This window comes from Caloenas nicobarica, chromosome 1, assembly GCF_036013445.1.
Source record: "Caloenas nicobarica isolate bCalNic1 chromosome 1, bCalNic1.hap1, whole genome shotgun sequence".
In the NCBI taxonomy this organism is placed as follows: domain Eukaryota; kingdom Metazoa; phylum Chordata; class Aves; order Columbiformes; family Columbidae; genus Caloenas; species Caloenas nicobarica.
In genome coordinates, this window is record NC_088245.1 from 12,095,565 (window position 1) to 12,121,183 (window position 25,619).

Below are 25,619 nucleotides of genomic sequence, written 5' to 3' on the forward strand. Positions count from 1 at the left end.
TTCATTATTTGACACGGAAGACTTTATTTACAATTAGACATAAGGTTCTCAGAAAGAAGAGTTTGAGCTTTGTTTTCTTTTTACTAAGTTCATCAACATTTCTAATAAATGTTTATCCTGCTTTGTTTTAACAAAAGTAAATATTTAACATTAGCCTTAATAACATGAATTAACAATAACTGCAACTGATGCTTTGGACAAAATAACTATAATTCAAGTGCAAAATAGGTGCTGAACATAGTTTAAAAGTCCAAACCTACATTGAGATCAATGAGATTATACATATGAACAAATGTCTTTTTGTGCATGCAAAATTGGGCCCTGAGACATTTAAAATCACGGCCTGGCTTGCTGGATCACTGCTGCTGGAGCATGATACAGCACTAAACAACACTAGTAGAGCAAACACTAACTTGCTGACAATGGACTTGAAACCGAAGAAAATGAAGCTGAAATGTTATTGTATCAAAAATAACAAAGGCGTTGCTATTGGTTTGTTTGCTTGTTTGTTTTTGTGAAAAGGTCGCACTGTTAGATACTGGCACAAAAGACTTCTTATAAGAATCTGGAGTCAGATCTTGAACCATAGCAGAGCTATGCTTCATTAAGAGAAGGTGACTTAATGACTTTACATGTCCTTATACCTTCTTGACCAGTCCATAAGACTCTAAGGGTGCCTTAAGTTGTGTCAAACTATCTCGAGACCAATACGGGAACAGAGCATCACATATGACACCGGCAAGAATGTAGAGATGAGAGGAAAGTCTGGTTTTTCTTTGACTAACAAGCACCATGAATAACCAGATGCATGGGGTCTCTGAGTGCAGAGCTTCCCTTGAGTGTCATGCCTCCTTCACATCTCCTGTCCTGTTATTTTGAATGTACCCCATAGACTTTGCTGTCAAAAATAATCTCTTTGGATTTCTGTAGTTTTTCACCTTTATTGATAGCCACATAACTTTATCCACAAGGAACATAGGATTAAAACAACAGCATTTTAGTCTGTTTTTTCCCTTTATTTCTGAAGGGTGAAAACACCTTTCTAAAGATACTCAGCCAAAGACATTGTCCTTTACCAGCAAGACAAACCTTTCTGGTTTAAAGTCCATTGTAGCATTATTTCCAAACACCAGGCTATGAAAGGCTGGCCATGTTTGATTTTCCTTTTTCTTTGCAGCTCTTATTGAAGGGGACAAAAGATCCCAGAAGAAATCGTAAAAAGTGCTGAACTTAGGATCCCATTCTGAATTCAGTGAGTCCACAGGAAAAGGAGAGACCCCACAACACTGAATATTTGCCCCAGTGACTCTCATTTCTAAGATATGGCATTCAGATTAAATGAAAAAGTAAAGCATTTATGCAGATGGCAGTGTTTATTACCTGTCTACAGGCTGATGCACCTCGTTAAACAAATGGTTGCACAAATTGTCTTGTGGCAGATGGTTTATCATTAAAGAATTGGGGCTACCTCTTTTCGTTTATGTTTTTCTATAGCAAGGAAGTGAAACCCTCTGATGTTTGATCCAAGTAATTATCTCAGTCTTTCCTGTGTCTAGAACATTCTGAAATATTTTCTTTTGACCTTAAAGGTGACGTATCAGATCATTCTCTAGGGTAGGCCTTGGGCTAAGCGGGGTTAGGGTGGAGCAGAAGCTGGTGTTCAAGCAAGAGACAGAAAGAAAAGCACATGGGAGGCAACAAAAATAGCAGCTAAGCAGGCTAGGAGTTAGGGAGTGGTTCAGATGACTAAACAGCTGTGTAGCCAAGTGTTGATGAGCTCTATCAACATATGAATGACTACGGCGTTTGAGCCATCTCCATATAAAATGTATAAACCACATATTTTAGTAAGTCTTTTATTAACTTCATGTATTACAGTTAGTAACTTTACATAATAAACTTCACATTCAATGCAATTCACATCCCTGAATAGAGGGCAGAGAGCAGTTCTATTGCAGCAGCTTCCATTCCTTGAAGGAACAGAAAGAAATATTGCAATGAGAGCATCTAGAGCACAGCATGAGCTCAAAGGTGTTGTCATTCCCAACCTGTGCTCAGAGACAGAATATCAGCAAACGGCTTCCATTTGTCTTGAAATCCCAGAAGAAAAAAAGTAGCAAGTTGCATAAATGGCAGAAGGTTGACTAAAATCCAACTGCACCTCAACTTCAGTCTGCTTGAATGTCATTTAAAATTTGTAACAAGGTTCAAATAATCAAAGTTATTTGAAAGCTTATTTCCATGGTGGCCTCTTTAGTGACGTCAGAAGTGTGGGCCTTTGGAAACATCAGCTTATTTGGGTTAGTGAGTTGGTCTTCTCAAAATGGAAAAGCATGTTGAATTCCATAGCATGTGGACCGACTGTGCCTTGAATAATATCTTTTGTCTCTGAATTTTAACATACTGCTTGGCTGAAATTTCTATTAAACACTGACTACCTCTGAAGTCTTTTGTTACCTGTAGCAAAATAAAATCAGAATTCAGCATGTGATGAGGTAAGTCTTCATCTTATAAACGTCTTTTTACTACAACATATTTTTTCACCAAAACATTCATGTCTCTGCACTTCCTCTAAATCACTGCAAAAACGTGCTTGTTTCCCTAGATGTCACCGTATTAATCCACCACTTGGTTATTTGACCCATGATAGGAGTATATTTAGTTTTAGTGGGCTAGTACAGCATGACAATGATGCACGCCTGAGAGAAGTGAGAAACCCTAACCAACACTCAATAAAAAATGTCATTTACAGTGGGTTCTCTGAACCCGAGACATGGGTATGTCCTGGAAGAGCAGAAGAATCTGCAGCTGTGTGGCCTCTGTTGCAGAGAAGTACTAGAAGGCACTTCTGAACAGTTTAGCAGTCTTGGATATAATGTCTATTTTCATGAACTCACAACAATAATGTTGTGTTTTGGAATAAAAATGTTGGTCTTCTGATATAGTTCCCAATACCCTCTCCTGAGTGTGTTACGAGCATCCTGGAAGATTAAGGCTGGGAAGAGAATTTGAAAACATTAGCTAAATTATCTGGATGATTTCCCAGAGAAATACTGCTGAATTTACTAGCACTTAAAAAATAAGAACAGCTAAACAGGTAGTGATTCTGAACTTCTTGAAACCCTGAGGAAAAGTTACCACTGAGGGCTGAGCCATTTGTGCTTACTTACTTATTTTAATTTCTTTGATCTGCATATGAAATAGGAACCCAAGAATGCGACGAACAGCACAGAACCTGCGATCATTAACGCCATCTGCAGCACACTCAGCATCTGGACCCGACCGGTGACTTTATTTCTGAACATTTCTGCTTTCTCATCTCCAATAACAGCAGACTGAAACAGTGCAAGAAAAATGTCAGTGAAAGGTAACCATGCAAGCCCTTACTTGCTGAAAATATTCTTGTTGTGTGCAAATCACAGCATTAGTTTAATTGCCCAATTTCAGGGCACCCAGACTGAAAAAAACTAGGTCTTTTTTTTTTCTTTTTTTAAGAACAGAAAAGATTAATAGAAAATATACTAACCTCATTTAGCCAAAGAAGAGGAAAAATATAAGGGTTTTGAACTTTTGATAAAGCTCTGAAATGAGAAAATAATTACAGCATGTTACCTTTGGTTTGGTGCATAAGCCCAGCCTCTATTTAAAAACTTTTCTTCTCCACTAACTATATTTCTACCTTCCAGATGCACCTTTTTAGTATAGATTTAACCTGAAAATAAACCTACAAGTAACAGCAGCCATTTTATATATCAGGCAACCATGTCTTTCTGTCTAGTCTTCCATTTGTGGGCAGTCAGACCGAAGAAAGGTTGAGCACAGTGAGGTGTTGCTGTGAGGGTCTGAAGATCTGTGTGGTGTTCACCTGCCAGATGTACAGGATCCCCAAATGCACATCTGTACATGTACATTTGGGGTAATGAAGAAACAGCTAGAGACCCATCAGCCCTTGTGATAAAATCCACCTAGTGACAGAGCATACATAAATTCTCTCTCGTTGGATTTGTTACAGAAAACAGTATTTGCCTTCAAGTTCATCCTCATAGCCCCCATTTGGGTTTTGTAAGAATGTTATTTTTAAGAACATATTGCCTTATTAGCTTCTGTGGGGAAACCAAATGTGTTTTAAAATACTTGGACAATGCCTTGCTTCAGAAAGGTTGCACTTCTGCTGAAATTAATGTGCTCTGAAAAGTCATTATGGAATTTTTTTTAAAAAAGACAAACAGGCTTTGGGAAAATGGTTTTATTCCTTCTTTTCCCAGCCATTCCTGCTGACAGTCTCATAGACCAATCAGCCCTTTTGAAAAAAGTCTTTAGAAACAAAATAATGAAGTAGTACTTACTCGATTTTTGGTGTAGGCTTCACAAGGAGGTTTACTTGCAGCCTTTTTGCAAATCGTAGTGTAAAGCCAGTGATCTAAAACCAAGAAAAAGAAAAAACCCTCACGTTATTTTAAACTTTTGGATGCCTAAGCCTAGAACATGGAGTGTGTCAAAAAGCACTTTGGTATTATTTGTTATGTTTTGAAGGATTCCATTTTATGAATTTTTAATGTTTCTAAGGGTCTTTCATTTCTCATAGAAGTTCTGATTTTGGGGCTTCACTATAGTTACTTTTGTAATTTGCAATCAAACCTGAAAGCAAAAAAAAAGGGTTAAAAGTACTAAACCCCTCACAAAATGTTTCATACAAATATATGTTTCAGGGTTTTTTTTTTCCCACCAGAAATTAGCTAGATTTTCTTCTTTAATGAGAAGGATGTTTAACTTCCAAAGGGCTGAAAACAAACATTTCATATCTGAACAAACATATCAAAACAAAGGTCAGATCTTTTCTTCATCTCCTTTTCCCATTTGTCCTCCACAAAAACAAGACAGGGTGTGATTCTTGAAAATTTCATATCAGATTTAAGAAATTCTGATTTATGTCTCTATTCCAAATAAGGTGAAGCAAAGATTTCACTTTAGATCTCATCATTGAATTTACATAGCTTAACTGTTAAATTATATGACTAAAAATATTTTAGTGAGAAATCCTGAATTTTACTTTTTCATCTAAATGCAGAGCAAAATAAAATTTTGGAACCTTAGAATTCATCACACAATTCAGAACACTTTGTTAAATACTCTTAAAGTTAAGAATCTGGATCACTGGAACAGAAGTAGAGGTAAAATCAGAGATAATCAAGATGATAATCAAGATCAGAGCTGTGATGAAGTCATTCAGTTTGGGAGGTCTGTTGTACAAACTGAGTTACAAAGACTATATTAGGCCTGGTCTAGGTAATCTGTTCAGAAATCTACCAATTTTCTTGAAAATAAACTGATCTATATTTATTTAATTTCAATTGAGATGGTGATTAAACAAAAATGGCTAGCTATAGAAACTGAAAAAAAAAAAGTCTAGAGGGAACAGAAGATATTCCATAGAAAAGGATTTTTTTTCAAAGTACTTGAAGGTCATAGAAAAGCTATTGCGTACTTCAAAGTTTGCAGAATCTATTTAATCCCACATTCCCAATAAGGAAAAATCAAAACTTATTTTCCCAGCTTCAAAGGTCAGAAGGAGACAAAGTTCTGCTCTAAATTTCCCCTGATAAAACCATAACACTTTTGTGAGGAGATCTTGCCAAAGCAAGCATGAAAATATTGTATCTTCTGATCATCCCTCTGGTAAAAGATTTACTCTACTATAATTAAATTTAAACATTGCAAGTTTACTGAGGTATAATTATTAAATATTTGGACTTACAGGCTCTACATCTAGAAATGTCTCATGTTCCTCCTCATTTGGGCTCAGGCCTTCAACATCATTCAATACAGATTCACTTGCATGAAGAAAATGTGGAAGAGAGATAAATACTGGTCTTCCTATTTGAAAACAAACAAAGGAACTCATTCAAATCATTAAGCCTTGTTTCAGTGTTCATCTTCTGAGGCCACTTCCTATGCAAACATAGGTTTTTATATAGACACACAATCCTGATAAAAATATTTGTAGTCCCACCTCACCCTCTACCCCCCAAAAAAACCCCAAATTGAGCATTTCTCTGATTCTACTGTCATGAGGAAAATTTTTATGGTGAAATAAATTATAATTACAAATCTTGCTTTTCTGCATCTACACTGTGGAGCTAGCAGTGGAGGGGAGGACCTGACTGTCACGGTTTTCTCTCACCTTCATGATCCTATTTTAGTAGAAATCAAGCCTGAAGGGAATCCGTGCTGTCCACTCTGCACCAAATGCAGACGCTGTCTGCATTTATTTTATTATACTGATGTTAAACTAAGCCAGTAGTGTCTCTACATCTCTGCATGTGTATACAGATGTGTACACACACACACACACAGACAGTGTGTGTGAATTAACAAAATTAACTGTGATTGTATCTGGCTTTTATACAGTCAATTCCCCCTCCTTTCCTTTCTGCACATGCATTCCTGCAGAGTCAGTATTCAGTCTGTAGTATCACAATTTTGCATAGCACAGAAATTCAATAATATAGTCCTCATTTGGGGAAATGAGGCTGCAGAAATGTGAAAGGTCTCGCAGGCAATCTGTGGAAGAACTCACAGATAAACATGAACATTCTGGATCTTAAAGTAAAACCTCAGCTACAGGACAGGTGCTTTTTCCCCAGTTAAACGGCTTTTTTGGCAGCGCTGTGTCACTGCTATACCTGCTTTGCAGGCACTGATGTCTAAGACTCCAGCTATCGTGCAGTTCTTTGAAATGATTTTATCGGTACAGAAGCAATAATTATCTCCAACTTCAGCAGGTGATGCAAAAGCTTCACGAGGAACTGCGAAACGATAGAGTGAGATTCCCTTCACCTCGTGCTTGCCCTGGTAAACTCCATAGATTGATCTGAAGATGAAAGAAGAGAAACATGTTTCAGTCATTTGTATTAAAAATCTGAATTCATGGCAACACTCCTTAAGGATTCCCCAACAGTTTCTCTCTTTAAAGAAACAAGTACTCCAGGGAGCCAACGTCCAGGCTCCGTGTTCCTCTGCAGTGGAAAATATTCCACACTTTCACAAAAGGATGTACAAGCTCCGAGGTGGTTATTACAACAGACAAAAATACTAATACTAATACTAATACTAAATGACACACACAAAGCTAACAAATTAATTAAGAGCTCTTTTACCTACAATCTTCTACACTCACTGTTATTATGAAATTTTTGAAACTTTTGGACTACAGTAGAGATACTTATCAATATAAATCAGCTCTTCTATAAGTTTCTGCTAACCTGATGATACTAATCTAAGCTTTACGATGCAGGCAATATTCTGCATATAATCTTATTCCATTGCATATGAATCACAATATCACTTAACCTTCTTTTTGCTCATACATTATCAGCTAATAGAGAGATATGGTTGCTACACAGTAGTATAACCAGGGCAGCAATACTTTGTATTGCAGCCAAACAAAAGAAGGGTTCTGGGTTTTGTAACATGAACAGAACCATTTTCCATGATCCTGTTTCAGCACAACCTTCGGGCAATTGTTACTGTCCTTCTTCATTGTTCATTAATTATGAGAATTAAATGGCCAGAGGGATCTCTCAAACTGTGTGCAATCAATCCAAATTATTTTGTCATTTTTCCTCTGCATAGAATTCCCTTTACCATGACTTGTGAAACGCTTTCCACAATGATTTTGACAAAAAAAAAAAAAAAAAGAGAGAGAAAAGAACTTTATCTTCATGTAAAAACACTGATCTTTGAAAACAAACAGCCTGCAAAGCAAATGGCTCACTTTAAACCTAGTTAAAAGGGAGCAGCTGTTTCCAGGCAGCAAAATAAATAAAGGGGTCAAACCTCCCAAAGTAAATACACTATGATGCACTTTAAATCTTTTAACACTGCTTTCAGCAATCCCACTGGAGAACTCGGGAACACGGCATAGCCACAGCAGAAGAAGCAGGCTGAAAAGCCATCAGTATGGGATGTATTCAGCAGCTTTGTTTGTAAATACATAAAAATAAAATATGTAAAAATATCCTGTGAGAAAACAACTTTGAGTATCTAGTGGGTGACAGTAAATCCTGTTCTGCATAGAGGACCTTCTGCAGAAATGCCAAAGATGGGTCTAACTGACCCTTGCTGTACCTATTGCCTTCTCAGACCAAATAAGGCAGGTTATAGGCTGGGTCCTGATCTTAAAAGAAGTTCAAGACTTTCAACCCTGTATCCCTCTGTGTCTTTCACAGACCTGTAACAGCTCACAACATTGTCGGATATTCCCAAGTGATACATCTGTAACTGACTGAAATAACATACTCCGTAACTAGCTTACTATTTGACTTGAATAAAAGTGGTAGAATCAGGTTCTGAATCATGAGCACAGCTCATGAATTTATTTGTGTTTAGGGGAAATGTTTATTTTAAACAGCCTCAGCAATCTGTACCCAAGCAGAGCCACAGCAGATGCTCTCTGAAATAACAGAGCATTCGAGTGACACACACAGGTGTGTCTGCACACCAGGAAAATACCAGCATACCTGCAAATATCGGAGGAGAAGAAGCGCAGCGTCTGATGCTTTTTAACAAATGGTGGGAATGATGCTCCATCTGTGAATAAAACAAAATAAGAGTTTGAAAACAACTCCACTCAGAAGATGTGATTTAATATCTAGCTCAGTTCTCAGTTGTAACTCTCCTATAAAACTGCGAAAAAGGTAAACAAAAGGAACCATTTATGGGGAAAATATTTATCTAAGTTATTGCACAGTGACAGGCACTCTACAGATAAGATTGTATTGTTTTTGAAAGCAAGCCAAATTATGGCAGCTTGTGTGTGTGTGTTTTGTTTTGTGTTATGTTTTGTTTTGTTTTCTCCACAGATGTGAAGCTATATGATCAAACCCATTAAAAACAGAGGGTACAAAAACCAATCCTGCTTAGTACGAATCCCAATACCTGTTGCCATTGCTTCAAAGTTTATGCAGTCTGAAGACCTACACTTTTCTAGAGATGCTTGGTTCACCTGCAGTTATGGCACTCAGCACTTACAAGAAACACAGCCTTAGATTTCGAAACTATTTAATAGTGCTAGACCTTTTTTTACCAAACATTGCTCAAGCAGACCTCTTCTTTGTAAGCTGAGATCCTCCCTATGGAGAGAAGTAAGCACTTCTAGGGCACAACCCATCTCACCTCATGGTAGACATGCAAAACAGGTCACAGGAACAGCACTTTGTGATGCCTTTTCCTCTACTTGTTATAATAAGAACACGGACAGCTCAGACGCACATTTCTGCATTGCCAGAATCCAGAGTTGAGTAAGAGGACTGTCATTTTTCCAAACAAGGTGTTGTAACAAACCTTTAACCAGTACATTTGTTACTTCTTGCTACAATTTATGTTTAGTTTCTTAGTCAGCAGCCATAACCAAAGAATTGAGAACATCTGTGATATCTTTGAATCTAGTTGGCAAGAGCGAGAAAGCTGAATTACGTACTGCCACTCGCCCACTGCTGACAGCAGCACTTTTTCTTAAGTAAGATCCAAGATCATCCTAGACACACTATTTCTAAATCTTGGCAGTCTTGGGGAGTTTGCAAGCATGGACTCTTCTCAAGCCCTGTAGTACAATAATGCTCAATATTTTAATCTAGATATTTATTTATACTCTACATGCTGCACTTTGGTGTGAAAGCTTACAAGATAAGAAGGAATTCTCATAAGACTTTTTAAACCTGCTGCTTCTTTAAACACACGGTCTCTCCTGAGCAATCGCACTGAATGCTCTTGTAAACTGTGTGATAACCTTTGCTAACAAGGCAAAGCTCCACGTTTTCACTGTACTGGAGCACTTAGTCTAGTTAGCTGATTATGTTTATCCCATCAGCTGTGGAAGAGGAAAAAACACAATGCTAACCCTGGGAAAAAAAAAAGGGTTCAGACTCCATAACAAAGAGGGAAAATCCCAGAACCTAAGAAAATACTACCTCTCATATAATCAATTATTTTTAAAAGGAACTAATCCATCCTGATTCACAGACTTTTAGATAGTCAAGTTCTTGTGAAATATTCTTGAAATACTTCAAAATAACTTGTCATGTGCTCTAGGTTATAAGGAAAATTATCTATGCCAGGGAAAGCAGCACAGAAAAAGAAAACACACAAACAAACAAAACCCACAAACCAACAACAACAACAAACTCAACAACCACACACCAAAAAAACCATTTTTTGGATACTTGCTCACTGAAAGCCTACAGCTCCCTGCAAAAGCATCCACCATGACATCTGCCAGCCTCAGCTCAACAGATTCTGGTGTCCTCACAGCGGCGCTTTCACTCATCAAGAAGAAAAATGTCATCTTGAACAAACGTGTCTTAAACAACACAACTGTTTTCATATGCATTCCAAAAGCAAATTCAGAAATATTCTTCTCTAGTCTATTAATCCCAAACTAAACTACTTTTCCGTCTCTTTTCACTTGTTGGTGGCCCAAAAGCCACCTGTCTGACAGCCTTCTCCCTTGTCACCTTGTTTTCTGTTTGAATCTCAGTAAAAATATTTTCTGTCCATTCTGGTGCATTTAATTTTGGTTTTCAATACTGTAAATTAATGTACATTATTAGCATGAAAAGCTAAGTTTCAACTACTATAGCAAAGAAAATATATCTTAGTTATATAATAGCATAAAGATAATTAGTAGAAACAGAGAGCTGGATTCTTTTCTTGTGTCTCTTCCACATCTACTCTAGCTGAAGAGGGTGCATGTACAGCAAATATAAAATAACATACAATAATGTATAACATATATATTTAATAATAGATACCCAAATATACATGTATAATAGTAGTATATCCACATTCATATTTATATAGACATTTAATATACAGAATATAGAACTGTCAAAGTCCAGGAGAATTAACTTAAAAATTGTATCTCTTTATTCCCTTGCAATATCAAGAAATGCTGAAGTTTAAAAAAGCTCTAATAGGCTCACCTGTGCCATTAACCAAATCGCAGTGACCTTCCCAGTATGAAAGATTCCTTTAAGATAAAAAAAAAGTTATTCTGCATTTATTATACTATACCACGTTATCTATTTCATTACCTTTATTGCTAAATATAACTGCTTCAATATAAGCCTGGCCCATTAGCAAAGTTAGAGAATACAGATGTTCATTCGTTTACCTAGATACAGTATATGATGCATCAGAATAGGATAAAAGGGATCTAGCTACTTAAGGATGCAAACTAGAATTAAATACTTGTATCAACCAAGCTCCTAAAAGAATCATTAACAGCAGAGAGGTGGTTTTGCTAAGCCCAGGGCTTGATCCAGCATCTTTTGATTTGTTGAAGATTTTCCATTTATCTATAGCTCTTAGTGAATCAAACCTCAAAAGCCATACCTTGAAAATATGTATAATTTTTAATTTTACAAATGATATGGTACCTTTTGTTTTTATAACTTTCAATTATTGCTGTTTTTCTAATATCATCTTTCCCAGTATAGACTCTGTAAAGTCCATCGAATGTCTCATTGTACTGTAACAGACACAAGAAGAAGGAAAAAACAGTTAGAAGTACTGAACTAGATCGTAGCGTTGTCAGATTTTTCTTCCTCACAGCAGCTGCCTTAATTTTTATTCACAGAATGACAATTGAAGGCTTTGCCTCCTCATTGGTTTCACTTACCGGGTAGAAGACTCCCACAACTGGGTCCAAGGGAAAGGGGACCTTGTTTAAGAAGGGATCTCTGTATCCCCACAGTATTTCTTTCACTGTTCTGTTCTGCAGCATTTGTGACTTAGAAGACTTAATCCAAGTGTTTAGTAGCAGTTGTATAAAAGTGTTTGTATACACAGCAGGTGCAGCCTACAACAGCAATAAAATTAATGTTTAGCATAGAATTCTGCATGCGCTTTGGATCAAAACCACAGAGAATGACTCCAAGATACCTCTAGCCACGCTGGTTCCATACTTGCAGCTCACTGTAAACTAATTTTCTACTTAAAATTGACAATCCTTACTACAATTACTGTGCATAACTTACACAAAGGCAGACAATTTGTCTTTACTGCTTACATGAGTTCACTAGAACATCCTAATCACAGAATCACAGAACAGTTGAGGTTGGAAGGGACCTCTGGAGGTCATCTGGTCCAACTTTTCTGCTCAAGCAGGGCCACTGAGAGCCACTTACCCAGGTCTGTGGCCAGATGGCTTTTTTAATATCTCCAAGTAATAATCTCAAATCCCTATGTGTATAACATAGGCTGTACCACTTCCAGTTTTCTACCTCTTTTCTGTCATCTCCATATGTCACACACTTCAGACTCACTCACACTATAAACAGGTCAGTAAAAATATATGAGCCTTGTTACTTATTGGATTATATAAGTGGTTTAGATTTGCTGTTACACTAGCAGGAATACAACTGTATCTTGCATAAAGCTGACCAAGTGCTCAATCTTTATTAATTCTTTATTTAGAAAGAATACACATTTGCAACAAACAATTTCTTTCTGAAAAGCTTTAATTCTAAATAATGGATATCTTCTCCTAATTCAATGAAGAATAATGTAGATTTACTGGCAGCAATTGTAATGAAGGTTCCCAGAGGCATAAACACAAAATGACTGAATAGCTTGTGGAAAGCAAATGGAAATGATCTGTGCTAGCCTGTCTAGTGAAGCAGAAAATTGTAAAAATTCTGGCAAGTAAATCTGTGTAAAAATAAGTCATTCTCTTAGAGCAAGTCCTCAGCCCTTTAGTAGACCATTGCTTTATACTTAGTGCTATGGGGATGGCAATGGAAGAGTCCCTTTTGCTCCCATCTCCTGCCCTACTCAACCCCAGGAATCTCTCCCTCTTGTCTGAACTTGATCACAAAGTAAGCAAAAAGTATGGATATTACAAGATTATGAGATAGAGGAGACGTGGGTTCAATCCCCCCAAGGTTAATAAAGTGTGAAAAAAATCTCTCTAAATTCCCCTGTGACTCTTTTGATGACAAGTTTATGCTATAAAAGGAGGGCTCGAGTGGACTGAAGTCAGTGCTGTCAAACGAGATTGGCAGAGCCTCTCTGAGAATTTGCCCTTACACCAGTTTGTTTCTGAACACCAAAATGGAGCTTGGTTCCTCTGTTCACACCTCTCCCGACATGGCTGATTCCAGGCATGAGCCTGTGCTACATGGTCCAAAGTGTGAGAGCTGAGCAGTGTTGGTTGATACTGTGACATGTAGAACTCTGAGTAAGAGGAAGCAAGAACAGCTTTCCAAAAGTGAGATGTTGGCCTAAATATAGGCAGAATATATCTGGTCTGAATTGGACAAGGTTCTAAAACATCTCATCTGGGCTCCTGTTCTCAGAAAAGATTGGATCAGATGATCTTTTGAGGTTCCTTCCAACACGGGCTCTTCTGTGATTCTGTGATTGATTCTGTGATTCTACACTGTGTCAACACCAACCATCTCTTCACTCTGCCCCCAGCATGCACCCTCTCGCAGCGATCTTGAACACTCACATGCAGACACCACAGACTTAGTGCAAGACAACCAGGCAATACAACCAGGGCTGAATATAAATCCATAAAATGTAAACATCAATTAAGGGCAAACATTCTTAGCCCATGGCAACACAAAAATGTCTGGACGAGGGCCTAGCACTACTCTGGGTTGGGACCTCGTTACTTTTATTTGAAGTACTAAGGTCTCAGCAGGAGATGAGAGCTCAGGGGATGCCGCTGCAGTTGCGCTGAGGGGTTACCATGGGGAGCAGGCAGCTGGGGCAGTGAGGCCATGCACCCACTGAGCATGGGATTTAACACAGCCCCCTGCAAAATAGGACAGAGGATAATATGGAAAGATGACGCGAAATCTGCCTTTTACTGTCCATGCTGCACGTCACACAGAAAGGGAATCCACCCACAAAATCTTTATTCGTTCTCACATTAAAACTGACTAGGAGGATGCTTTTTGATACATCCCATCCAAACTCATGACTTTGTTTCCATTGACAGGAACAAGTCAATTGTCATTTACCATTAAAATTACCTCGGGAATACAAGGAAACCTTACTATATATGCAACATATCCTCAAAATATTTTTTAAGAGAGTAATACAGCTATCCTCAGTGTAGCTGACACTCATATCATCTGAGTTCATAGAGAAGAAACATATCCTGTGGCAGTTTCAGTATTACTAGTGCTAACTTCTCCCCTATTTCCTCCAGTATCTCAGCATTTGAATGTGGGCATCATGGTTTTATTTCTTTACTTACAACAACAGCAAGGTTGAGGCACGTGATGGTATCATTTTCTGTCCCAACAGACATCTCAGGTTCAAAATGAGCAATGTTAGGCAACATGTAGGATATTGTGCCATCAGAGTTTTCCGTGATATTTTCTTTGGGTAAATATCTCACCCTTGAAACACAAAATAAAAACACAGAATTTTTTTAACATTTCATTTTTGAGACAACACATAACCATGCCTTACTAAAGTTTTTTGAAAAGTTGATGAATGTTTTTGTAGATGAATGTTGAACTTTTTACAATCCCTTTTTATGTGAATATATGTAAAAAATACGTAAAAATTCAATTTTTGGTAAAATATTTGTCTTCTGGAAATACTTCCTTAGTGCCTGAGGGAATATTTTTTTCTTCATACTAAAATGAAAACAAGTATTTTTTTTAAATTTCAATAATGGACCTTGTATCTTATTATATTTTGTTTTAAATTAACTCTTTTGTCACATTTTTTCTAAACTTTCTCATGGCTGCATGTAATTAGAAGAGGATGACTCAGAATGGTTAATAAACACTCTTCTTATTTGATAGGCCTGTGTTGTAACAAAAGAGATTACAGGTTAAATCCATAATGGGAGTCACTTTGACAGCATTTCCTATACATGTGGAGGTTTATAAGCAGTCTTTCAGCTCTCCTGAGATTCTCATAAGCCTCTCAAGTATGCGCTGTCACCAGATCACTAAGGTACATATTATTTTAATTAATAGTGTAATGTGTAGAACAACTACCTGAAAGTTGGGAGATTTTTTTTCTCATTAATGTTACTTCTAACTGGAAACAAAAGACCTAAAAAAAGGTTTCCAACAGAATCATGGAGACAGTTGCATTTTCAAGACCAGTTGTTTTACATTATAATAAATAAGAAAATATTTAACGGACAATTGAAAGAGAGACAGTGTCACATTGACTCAGACCACTTATCCCAGGTGAGCATGACCACAGCAGTGAGAAGATCCATAGCCATCATTTCTTATACAACCTCACCCAGGCTTCTGACAGAGACTTGTCCTTTAGAAAACAGGCACCATCACCACCACCAGAATAAAACATTTCTGTTTGGCAGGAATTCACCTTCTGCAGTATTTGTTAACTGGTTAGTTTACTGATTCCTGTGTAACCATTTCCTATGTCTTCCCAGCTACTCTATGAACCAAGAGTTCTCTATTTCTAATGAGAAATAAATAATCTTTTAGGCATCAGAGCACCTCAGCCATAGATGCTGCAATGCAAAGCCATCTTGCAAATATAATATGCATCCCCAAATATCTCAAGAAAGAAATACCCTATCATTTTAGGAAATAAATTTCATAACAAGGGCGCTAGTGATAGTTGGATATTTGGCCTAATGAGTCCAGAAGAATCACAAGTCCTATGTCAACATCACAATTAAAATTAAGCAAATGATTAAAAGCTTCCTTGAATGGGGATGGACTGCTGCAACTAGGCCCTAGCTAGTACATTCAGAAAAAGGGATGCTTTTCAGAGGAAAAATTGAAGAAGGAAAAGCTATAGGCTTAAAAATAAGTCATAAAGTACCAAAGAAACAAAACACATCATTAAAATAAATGAATGATACATGAGTGATAAGATAATCTCTTGGGTTTAGGGAATCTGCCATATTTTCTTCTATCTAAAAATTTGGCAAAAAATTGAACAGCAACAAGCGCAATGTGCCTCTGTGTTGTTGTGGCAAACACCTTGCTAATGAAAAATTGTTTTTCGCAAGAGCAAACAGCTCACACCCAATTACTTATTTCTAGATGTCTTTTCCCAATTTGAGACCCAATACAGAAAGTGTTTGTGATTGCTCTGTGTAGCTGCAGTTTAGGCATTTTTGTCAAGTCTGGCTAATATATAATGCTGGATCTTCAAAAATAACTTTTAACTCAGTAGAACTTTCTCTGACTTTAACAAAACTGATATGACATTACATACTCAGGGGTCTTTGTTTACCTGTATGTGTAAGGTCCTCTTTGTTCAAGTTTTGGACGTGCTCCTTGCTCTAATACTTCTGAAGGATTTTCCACATTGAAAATCCAAAATTGTCTGTAAACTGTACTTCCTGGCACAAGCCAATTTTGATAAGCAATGGTACCATTTGTAATGACAGCTTCCTAAAACGACAAAAATAAAAGTTAAAATTAACCACAAAAAATGTGTGACAAGCTGCATTTCCTTTCCAGATGATTGTAGAAGATTCCTAAACAAACAGAACAAAAAGAAAAAGTCTATTTTATCCTCAATATGAGACCTACAGCACACATTTTTGGCCAACATTTGAAGGCAGCCTGACATTCTTACTTAGTGAGAGCAAAAGTGAGTCCCTGTAAAATAAGTGATCACAAAGCTGATATAATTGTTACTGTAGCCAATGGCAAAACTTTCATACTGCTGGGGTCGAGCATTGCCTTAGTTCCCAAATACTTTCCAAATTCTCTGAGCATTTGTAAAAAGAAAATCTTTGAACAACTGAACAATACCCAGCAGTTTTCAGAATCCTTAAACTGCTTTTTACACATGTTTAAGTAGCCCAGGGGAGGAAACGAGTTATCTCTGAGCATTACTCAGACACTATGTAATTTTGCACCCAGAGAAAGCAAATAGTGTTCTTGCAGGACTGTTTTTTGTCAGAAAACTCTTGTCACCAAAACTGAGACTTTCTAAGAAATCTCTCCAGTTTTCATAACATTTTGTTAGGAAAATTTCCCAGGTCCAGGCGATGAGGGCAAAATATGGCTATAAGGACAGGACAGGACAGCAGGAACCACTCTAGGGTAACCAACCGCATTACGTCTGTGGCACTCAGCTATAATATGGTAAATGTCTATTCAGTCCCTGGGACTGTGCAGTAAGAGAGTTTGAAGGTATGTTCCCTATATTGTCAGGGAAATGCCTGCTTTGCCTGGTCTACATCAGGCTTCTTTCTATATGATTTTCCCAAAGCCCTGCTATAATGTAGTGTTTCCCCTCCGCGTTAAAAATTTTGAAGACTTTTTTCAATAAGAATAAAAATCTAAGGTTTCTCAACTTTTTTTTTTTTTTTATTAGAGTAGTGCAATATTAATTAGGCAATTTGCACATAGCTCATAGAGTCTCAGGAATTAAAAGGCTAGAATCCCTCCAGATAGAAAGAAAAGACATTTTAAATGACAAGTTTCTAGATTTTCTTTCTAGCTTAAGTTTCTGCTTCTAGAGTTTGTTTAGCAGGCGCCATCAAAAAAGAAAAAAAATAAGTATATACTACCAATTAATAACCACTGCAGTCAGAAATGAGCACCATGTCTTGGAGAACTCGTAACACAGGCAGGGCTTTGTTTGTAGAAAACCTGTTTGCCTGTTTTATGGCGGAGTTGCAAAAGCCTTGCTGGTGGTGTAAAGCACTGGGCTTGCTGTTTGAATATCTGCTATAATTTATGTGCATTTGTGTGAGAGGGGAAAGAAACCTTGCCACAGCAAATGTGTCATCAGCTTGAGGCCTTGCACTCAGACTCGATGGCTAAAATTCTCTTCAGCCTTGTTTTGTAAACCTCAGGAGGCCAAAGACGGTCAAAGCTGTGACCCAGTGTGGGGCAGACCACCTCCTTGGTGATGAGAGAAATGCTCACATGATTTGGAAATCACCTTTTCAGTTTCCACGGGGAATTGCTAAAGGGAGCTGTGAGATGCAGTCTGATACAAAGAAAGGCAAAACTCAGTCTGCTCAGTCTGTGTGTGATCTGTACTCAGCAGGGTCCTGGGATGGGGGTAGATGCTAGGATTTCACCTCCTGCCTCTGTATAAATGGGATCGGGAAATGGTTGAGGATTCCTGGCAGCTATACGGTCAGGAGGACAAACTAATCTCTCTAGAAGTCAACAGCACACAGACATGAATAGAAAAGTTTCAACCTTGTGATGATAGATTTTAAAGTAGAGCTACTCACTTCTTTAAAGCTTTAAGTTTTCCTCTCCATCCATTCCTATGTCCCCTTATAACTCTTTGCTATGGGTTATAATAGCGCAGAATGATATGGGAACTTCCCTGCTGCTGCAGAGTTTGCTCTGGGTGTCCGAGCCATAGCATCTCTCCTCCTCTCCTGAGAAGCACAGAAACAGTCCCCAACCTGCCTGCAACGTCAGACATTTTGGGCACTTTGAAAAATATTTATTCTGCAATGATCACATTTTATGACTTTGTGTTGACTTGGAAGAATATAAGGAACATGACTCCTCACAGCTTTCTCCATGTCAATGATCTTATTTTTTCCGAAGGGTGGATCTTTGTCTCTTCTCCACTCTCTACTATTGCAGGGAAAGGTAAGATTGTGCACGACTTTATACTGGCTTTTTAGTACAGCCAGGACAACTTTCCTTGTAAACTGAGACTGTAAGCTATGTGATAATCCTTTTAATGTACTTTCTGTATTGCCTCTTACTATACATTACTGTACTATGTACTTTTTTACCAATCTAGAGAGAGTTTGCGGTCCACTTAAAGAGATAAGTTGGTTCTTCCTTATTTTTCATGCAAGAGTAACAACTATGTCCATACTATAACCTTAAGAAATGCCAGTGGAGAAATATTACTTTGACCGTGGCACGAAGAGGTCCCTGGGACCTGACTACATGGGACAGCCAGGTTGCAACAAGTTACCATGTGGATTCGTAGCCCACCATTTACTCTGTGATAATGCCACTGTGGATGTTCTTGAGGGATGTTTCAAGGCAACAGCTGATCCAACCTGACAGTGCTGGAGCCAAAGGGAAAAGCTCCTGCAGCCCCCAGTACCTGATCCCCATGCCTCCCGATTTCCTTTGTGCCAGCTCTCACTCCTCAGGCAGTGATTTCTGCTTGCCAGACTAGAAGAAGACTACTCCCATATTTTTTTTTTTTTTTTTTCCCTAGGTTACCTTTCTACCAGTGATCCACTTGGCTTGAGGGTGTGAGTAGGGGGAAGGATCAGATGAGAACCAGAGTTAAAACAAGGGAAGCGGCAGGACAAAAGAGGGAGGGGGAGGAAGGGAGCAAGACCATTATTTTCTGTGGCATTCAGCCATTATTGTTACTAACATTTCTCCCACAAAGGTGGTCTGTGCGATTCTCTGTCACATACTTCAAGAGTGCAAATGGTGGGTTAAAGCTCTGTCTTTATTCATGTCTTCATTTAATAAAACTAATATTCTCACACCAGCAAGCCCTTGAGTTTTGGCTATCTGAGGCCAGCCCTAAATACTACCCCTCTCTCAAGAAGCTTGAGAAGTGGGCACATGCGAACCTCATGAGGTTAAAGAAGGCCAAGTGCAAGGTCCTGCACCTCGGTCAGGGCCACCACCAGTATCAATACAGGCTGGGGGATGAAGGGATTAAGAGCAGCCCTGCTGAGGAGGACTTGGGGCTCATTGGACATGAGCCGGCAGTGTGCGCTTGCAGCCCAAAAGGCCAGTTCTATCTTGGGTTGCATCACAAGGAGCATGGCCAGCAGGTTGAGTGAGATGATTCTGCCCCTCTGCTCTGGTGTGACGCCACCTGCAGTGCTGTGTCCAGTTCTGGAGCCCTCAGCACAGGAAAGATATGGACCTGTTGGAGACGGTCCACAGGGGGGACACAAAAATGATCAGAGGGCTGGAACACCTCTCCTATGAGGACAGGCTGAGAGAGTTGGGGTTATTCAGCCTGGAGAAGGATCCAGGTAGACCTTACTGCTGCCTTTCAGTACTTATAAGGAGCCTATAGGAAAGATTGGGACAGACGTTTTAGCAGGGCCTGTTGCAATAGGACAGGTGGCAATGGTTTTAAACCAAAGGAGGGGAGACTCGGGTTAGACATGAGGAAGAAATTTTTTACAATGAGGGTGGTGAAACACTGACACAGGTTGCCCAGAGAGGTGGTAGATTCCCCATTCCTGGAGACACTGAAGGTCAGGTTGGACGGGATTCTGAACTAGATGACCTTTGAAGGTCTCTTCCAACCCAAAGTATTCTATGAGTCTATGGCTAGTCACTTGTATATTCCCCTAGTAGCACTGACATGTTTTGTGATACTACGAAAGATAAGGTAATTTGGGAAACTACTAAGTTGGAATTGATAGTATGAAACACTTCTCAGCTGCCTAGTCAACCTACTTCAGCTCTAATATCTTATGCAGTAGTTAACTACTGTTAGTAAAAGTAGATGTGCAATATACAATTGCTACACAGCCAAGTTCGTCTCACAACCTAACTGTGCAAGGCTAAGTGAAATCAGGGGGAATTTTAACTCTCTTTATTTCTGTCACAATTTTTCCCCCTCTTGTGGTGGGTAAATTGTCAATACATAAATTCAAGAAATGCTGAGCGGTCAGCAGTAGAAGCTCGCTGTGCTTTGTTGCTTTATGCTAAATTCAGTCATCTTGATTTCTGATGGAGAAATACAAAATGTAAGACAAAGTTGCTGTTTCAACAAAGAATCTGGCCAGAGGGACAAAATATGTCATTTTCTGGGAACAGGGAGATGCCATGAATGCTTTAGGCTGTAACGAAACTGTAACTAGTTTGTCTCTATGTGTTGTACGTGTTGGGCTGCATGCGTAAGACAGAGGAGACAAACAATACAGTTCTATAAAACTGTAGAAGTTAAGTTCCAGGGAAGCCATTTATTATTTATTATTTTTATTACTTTTTAAGTTATTATTATTAGCTTATTATTAACCTTTCTATTCAGGTTTTGTTGGATCAAAACTTTTAGTCCTTTTTTAGTCCTTGATCATAAAAAATTATGAAAGTAAATAAAGTTTATCATTGATAATGCTGGAATATGTGTGATTAAATCACTTATGTTCTGCTGAGAGACAGCATCTGTTTTAGCTTCATTAGTTTAGATAAAGAAGTGGCACATGAGTGTCAAAAATACAATTTAAATTAGGAGGATCTCCTATGCCTCCAGTAGCTGAGGAGATATAATCTGGCCAATCACACATAGCAGATATGTAGAGAGACAGATGGCTAAACATAATAATAGCTAAAACTGATAGCTTTATTTCTAAAAATAGCAGAGACTAACCCTGAGGGCTCTACAGAAAGAGCGGAGCACTGAGGTATTTTGTCAAATCATACACCATTCTGTATTATCAATTCATTAGGAATTAAATATATTAAGTAACATTATGTGGCTTCTGTTAACCTCCTGAGCTCACGCGCTCAGGTAGAAAGCAAAAGCTCTTAGAAGAGTGGTGATGAAGATTTTTCTGGCAAATGAATAAGCTACCAATGAGTTTGAGTGGTTAGACCTAGCTGGAAAAAAATCTGATCAACTGAAAAAGAATAAAAATTCTTATTATACTGAAATTATGGGAATTTTGCCTAAATAGATAATACAGTTTTAAAGGAGGAAAAGGCAAAAAGTAGTAATCAAGCTATGTCAAAATATCTCCTTTCAACAATATCAGTTGCAAGCTTCCTGCTTTGTTATTTTGAATTCACCTTTCCTTTTGATTTTTTTTTTTTAATGTTAGACATTATAATGTCTAATAATAATGAAAATGGACATGGTAATGTGCAATCAAAACATGTGGAGTAATTTTAAAACATATATTTTGATAGCCTCAAACAAAATATTTTTTGTAAAGAACTCCAAAACTTTTCTGTTTCACTCCTAACTTACCAAGGGCAGTTTTCTAAACCCCTAAGCCTTTCATGGAAAAGTGTCTCTCCCCTCTCAGTAGATTCAGTGTTTAGAGAAACTAAGATTTCTTTTCCTTTGGTACTGAAATCAAGAGCAACTTTTAAGGGGTAAGTCTCCTTTCCTTGAATAGTATCAGAGCTGAAATAGCTTAGTACTAATCTCGGTCAGTGGATCCCTGCCAAGATGCTACTGGTGGTGTCATTTTGAGTGTGCTCTTCAAGTGACAGTTTCTTAAAAGAGCTTCTAAAAAGATTCAGAAAATGTATGTAATGTTGAAATTCTTTAAACCTGCTGGAGGCAGGAGTAGAAACAGCTTATCCCCACAAATCTGAGACACAGGTAGAGCAGTCTAGGTTTAGAGAAGATAGCAAAGTGCTTTGTGTTGAATCACAGATGTATGTTAACAAGCTGGACCACATGAAGAGGTGACATCTTGGTGTTACTTGTTCATAGAATCATAGAATCACAGAATCACAGAATCATAGAACCATAGAATAGTTTGGGTTGGAAGGAACCTACAAAGCTCATCTAGTCCAACCCACTGCAATGAACTGGGACATCTTCAACTGGATCAGGTTACTCAGACCCCTGGCCAGCCCGGCCTTGAAAGTCCACGTTACATGGACTTTGTTTGGAGTGTTCATGGGTGAAGAACAGCACCTGCCTACTAGAAGATTACAGTCTATACCCTGGGACTCTCTGCCACATTTCTAAGGGCACCTGAGATTGTCCATACACTTGCGTTCTCTTTACTGTAACAACAATATGCAGCCTTCCAGAAAAATATGTTCCACTGTTTATTCAGGTTAATCTCTCAATTACTGCAATAAAGAAGAAGTGAGGCTGGGAGGGTCTGACAAGCTGCAAGGGTGTACTTAAGGTAAGCATGCTCAAGCTTTTGCTGTTAGCAGAACAAGAACGGTAAGAACTATTGATTATATTGTTTTTTGAAACTAAATTTGTCCCAGTTTATTGGGAGATGCTAAGAAGCTCAATTGGACTTGCTTGTGAGTAAACTGATGATAACGTGATTTGACTAAATCTTGACAATAAATTCATTTATGACAATTTGACTTGTTATAGTATGAAGTGTCGTAAAACCATTCAGGAGAAAAAAGTTTACTCAACATTTGTTTCTCTGATCCAGCAATAACATTTTATAGCAAAATCAATTTCCCCTAGAAACATAGTTTTGGTCTTAACTGTGCTGTCAACTTGTGCTAAGAACTCAGATTTACTCTGAGATGGGATAGGCAGAGGGACAATTTGGGGTCTTTTTTTCAAGCTTTGGACTATGCAGAATTTCAGACATGATTTTGCTTGTCATGATGATATCTAAAACAGTTTTTCTCTTTTATTAAAAGTATGTCATTTTGATGTTCATTTTCATCCAGACGGTGAGGACCTAAGTATAGGCTTTGCCTCATATAAGTCCAAATATAAATATAAATGCTTAAAAGCCATATCTGGGAGAATATCTTGCTCATTAGTTTTTTACCTTTCTAGAGTCTCTGTTCTTGAGAAATTCCACATAAAATTGTCATTGAAACTGACCTTTTTCTACCAAATATTTCCTTAAAAAAATGACATTTCCAAAAGTGAGATTTCAGAAAAAATAGTGGATGTTCAGTATGTTCTACTCAGCAGACTTGTTTCATTTGAAGTTAGTTCTGTGTTTATCTTAAATATAACTGCAGCAAATAATAAATATTTGTTTTTCTTACTAGTCCTTTCATCCACACAGGCAAATGAGAAAGGAAAAGGAAAAATATAATCTAGTATGACTTGTGGTTTGGAAAAAAAAAGGTATCCATTTACTTAAAAAAATGAAGCCTCTACAAATTTACTCTTTTATGTTTTATATGAATACTGGTACAAATTTTCCTTTATATATATGTGTGTGTATATATATACATATCAAACAAGCTGCCTTGAAATAGGTACAAGCATCTGAAACATGATCACAATGCAGAAAATCATAAAGAGGTTGAGGAAAAAATTACTCTGTCTAATACTTTACCACTAAGAACTCATGCAGGTATAATTTCATATGTAGACATTTGCAAACCATGCTGTATAACTGGTTCATTATTATATGTAAACAGATGAACACGTAACATTGCTAATATATGTAATTTGCTTTGAAAATACTTAATGGCATAAGAAGACAATCTGGATTATCTCAGATATTTAATGTAAGGAGCTACACATTTTTAAAGCGTGCTTTCTAAAAAACCTGCCTTTTCCTCAATATGTCAATCAATTAAAAGTATTTGCAAATATAGAAAGTAAGAATTTTGTAAAATGTTGCAAGGTCGGTGAGACGTTATCTAGTGAGAAATATTTTTTTATTCTCTATAAATTTGAAAATTTCATGAAAAATATGATAAGAATTGGAAAATTCCTCTACAGTTAGGGTTTTGCCGATTTTTTAGACAAAATTAAAATGTTGTGTAGAGGCCATTTTTTTTCCATTTAAAAAAAAAAAAAAAAATGATGGCAGAATCTAGGCAGGGCCCCAACAGACAGTTTAACATTTCCTCACAGTTCATATATCCATATAGCTGTTAAGGACAGTCTTCCAGAAGAGCCTTTGAATAAGTATGTCCAAGATCGCCACACTCTTCAATGCCACAGCAGATCTTTAGGAGGATTAACCATCAGCCAAAGACCTTGAGATTTCTAATATTTTAACTGTAAGAGAGCCCACCTTGGCTGCAGTGACCCCAAGGAGACTCCATATATCTCCGTGGTGGACACCCCAGAGCTTCCATGGCCTTTCACTCCGTGATTTAGACCCTTAGTTATACATCCTTTTCACCAAAGATTTTACAAATTCACTTTTCATTTTTCTTTAAAGACAGCACTAAATTTTAAAGAAATCAAATAATAAAAAACCAAACCAAAACAAAACAAAATTGTCTGCCAGGTCTACACTCTACTTCAATTACTCATAACACTCCTTGAGCCAAGGAAATGTATACTATCAGATCCTGTAGTCTTGTGGAGCACATTGGCTTGGATCATATAGTCACAGAATGTGTGTTGAATGCATGTAAATATAGGATTGGATTCTGCATCAGAAGTTTGTGTAGAGTATTTGCAGTACGTAAATATAAGTGGATGGAGTGAGTACCAAAATAAGAAAAAAATACAGAAAAATAAGTAAGTGGATCATCATGGGTAAAAACCCAGGAAACTACATACAAACATAATTAAAATAAAAAGTGCTTACTTCTAAATTACATTACTGAAAACACTTCTTGAAAGCGATATTTTGTTTTCTCATGTGAAGCACTAAAGACAGCAAGCAAGTGAACATGGCAATATAATTAATATATTAAAAATATTTTGCTGCAGCATCTATTCCCAGGAAAGTTTGGATTGTATATATCACAAAAACTAGGTTTAATAAAGAAAAAAAAAAGGAAAAAGCAGAAACAGAACACAGGTTTAGAAATCATGACTCTTCAATAACCACAAACTAGATAGAATGAAAGAAAAAAAGTACCTTTTTTATTGCTTTGCCTATTAGATGATCTCCAACCGGTATCAGAACCCCTCCGAAGATAGCCAGCACAGCACCGATGATGGCCCCTGTGAGGAGCCCACAGTTCCTGTTACAGGCCATTCCTCTGCTTTGTCAGAGTGCAGACAGACAATGTGAAAATATCCTCCCTGTAAGG

At 37.7% G+C, this 25,619-nt stretch overlaps 2 protein-coding genes across 11 annotated transcripts in view; one reads left to right on the top strand and one right to left on the bottom strand.

Annotated features, from left to right (window-relative positions):
- Positions 1–25,564, bottom strand: CD36 (CD36 molecule (CD36 blood group)). 2 transcript variants are annotated; one of them, XM_065628395.1, is made up of 13 exons: positions 25,445–25,564; positions 16,249–16,409; positions 14,267–14,411; positions 11,678–11,857; positions 11,436–11,527; positions 10,980–11,026; positions 8,520–8,589; positions 6,684–6,871; positions 5,756–5,874; positions 4,347–4,420; positions 3,527–3,581; positions 3,171–3,335; positions 1–2,457 (listed from the first exon to the last, which is right to left on the bottom strand). In XM_065628395.1, the coding sequence occupies exons 1-12, from the start codon at positions 25,562–25,564 to the stop codon at positions 3,171–3,173; spliced, it is 1,416 nt and encodes a 471-aa protein (XP_065484467.1). In that variant the 3' UTR covers positions 1–2,457. The 2 variants fall into 2 exon arrangements, with proteins under 2 accessions (XP_065484467.1, XP_065484477.1); XM_065628405.1 differs by having other exon boundaries at positions 1–2,995.
- Positions 22,137–25,619, top strand: part of LOC135985279 (guanine nucleotide-binding protein G(t) subunit alpha-3-like) — an 89,574-nt gene continuing 86,091 nt past the window's right edge. For all 9 annotated transcript variants that reach the window (XM_065628424.1, XM_065628415.1, XM_065628497.1 and 6 more), the window contains exon 1: positions 22,137–22,813. The gene's annotated coding sequence lies outside the window, so the exon portion shown is untranslated. The remainder of the gene's footprint in view (positions 22,814–25,619) is intronic.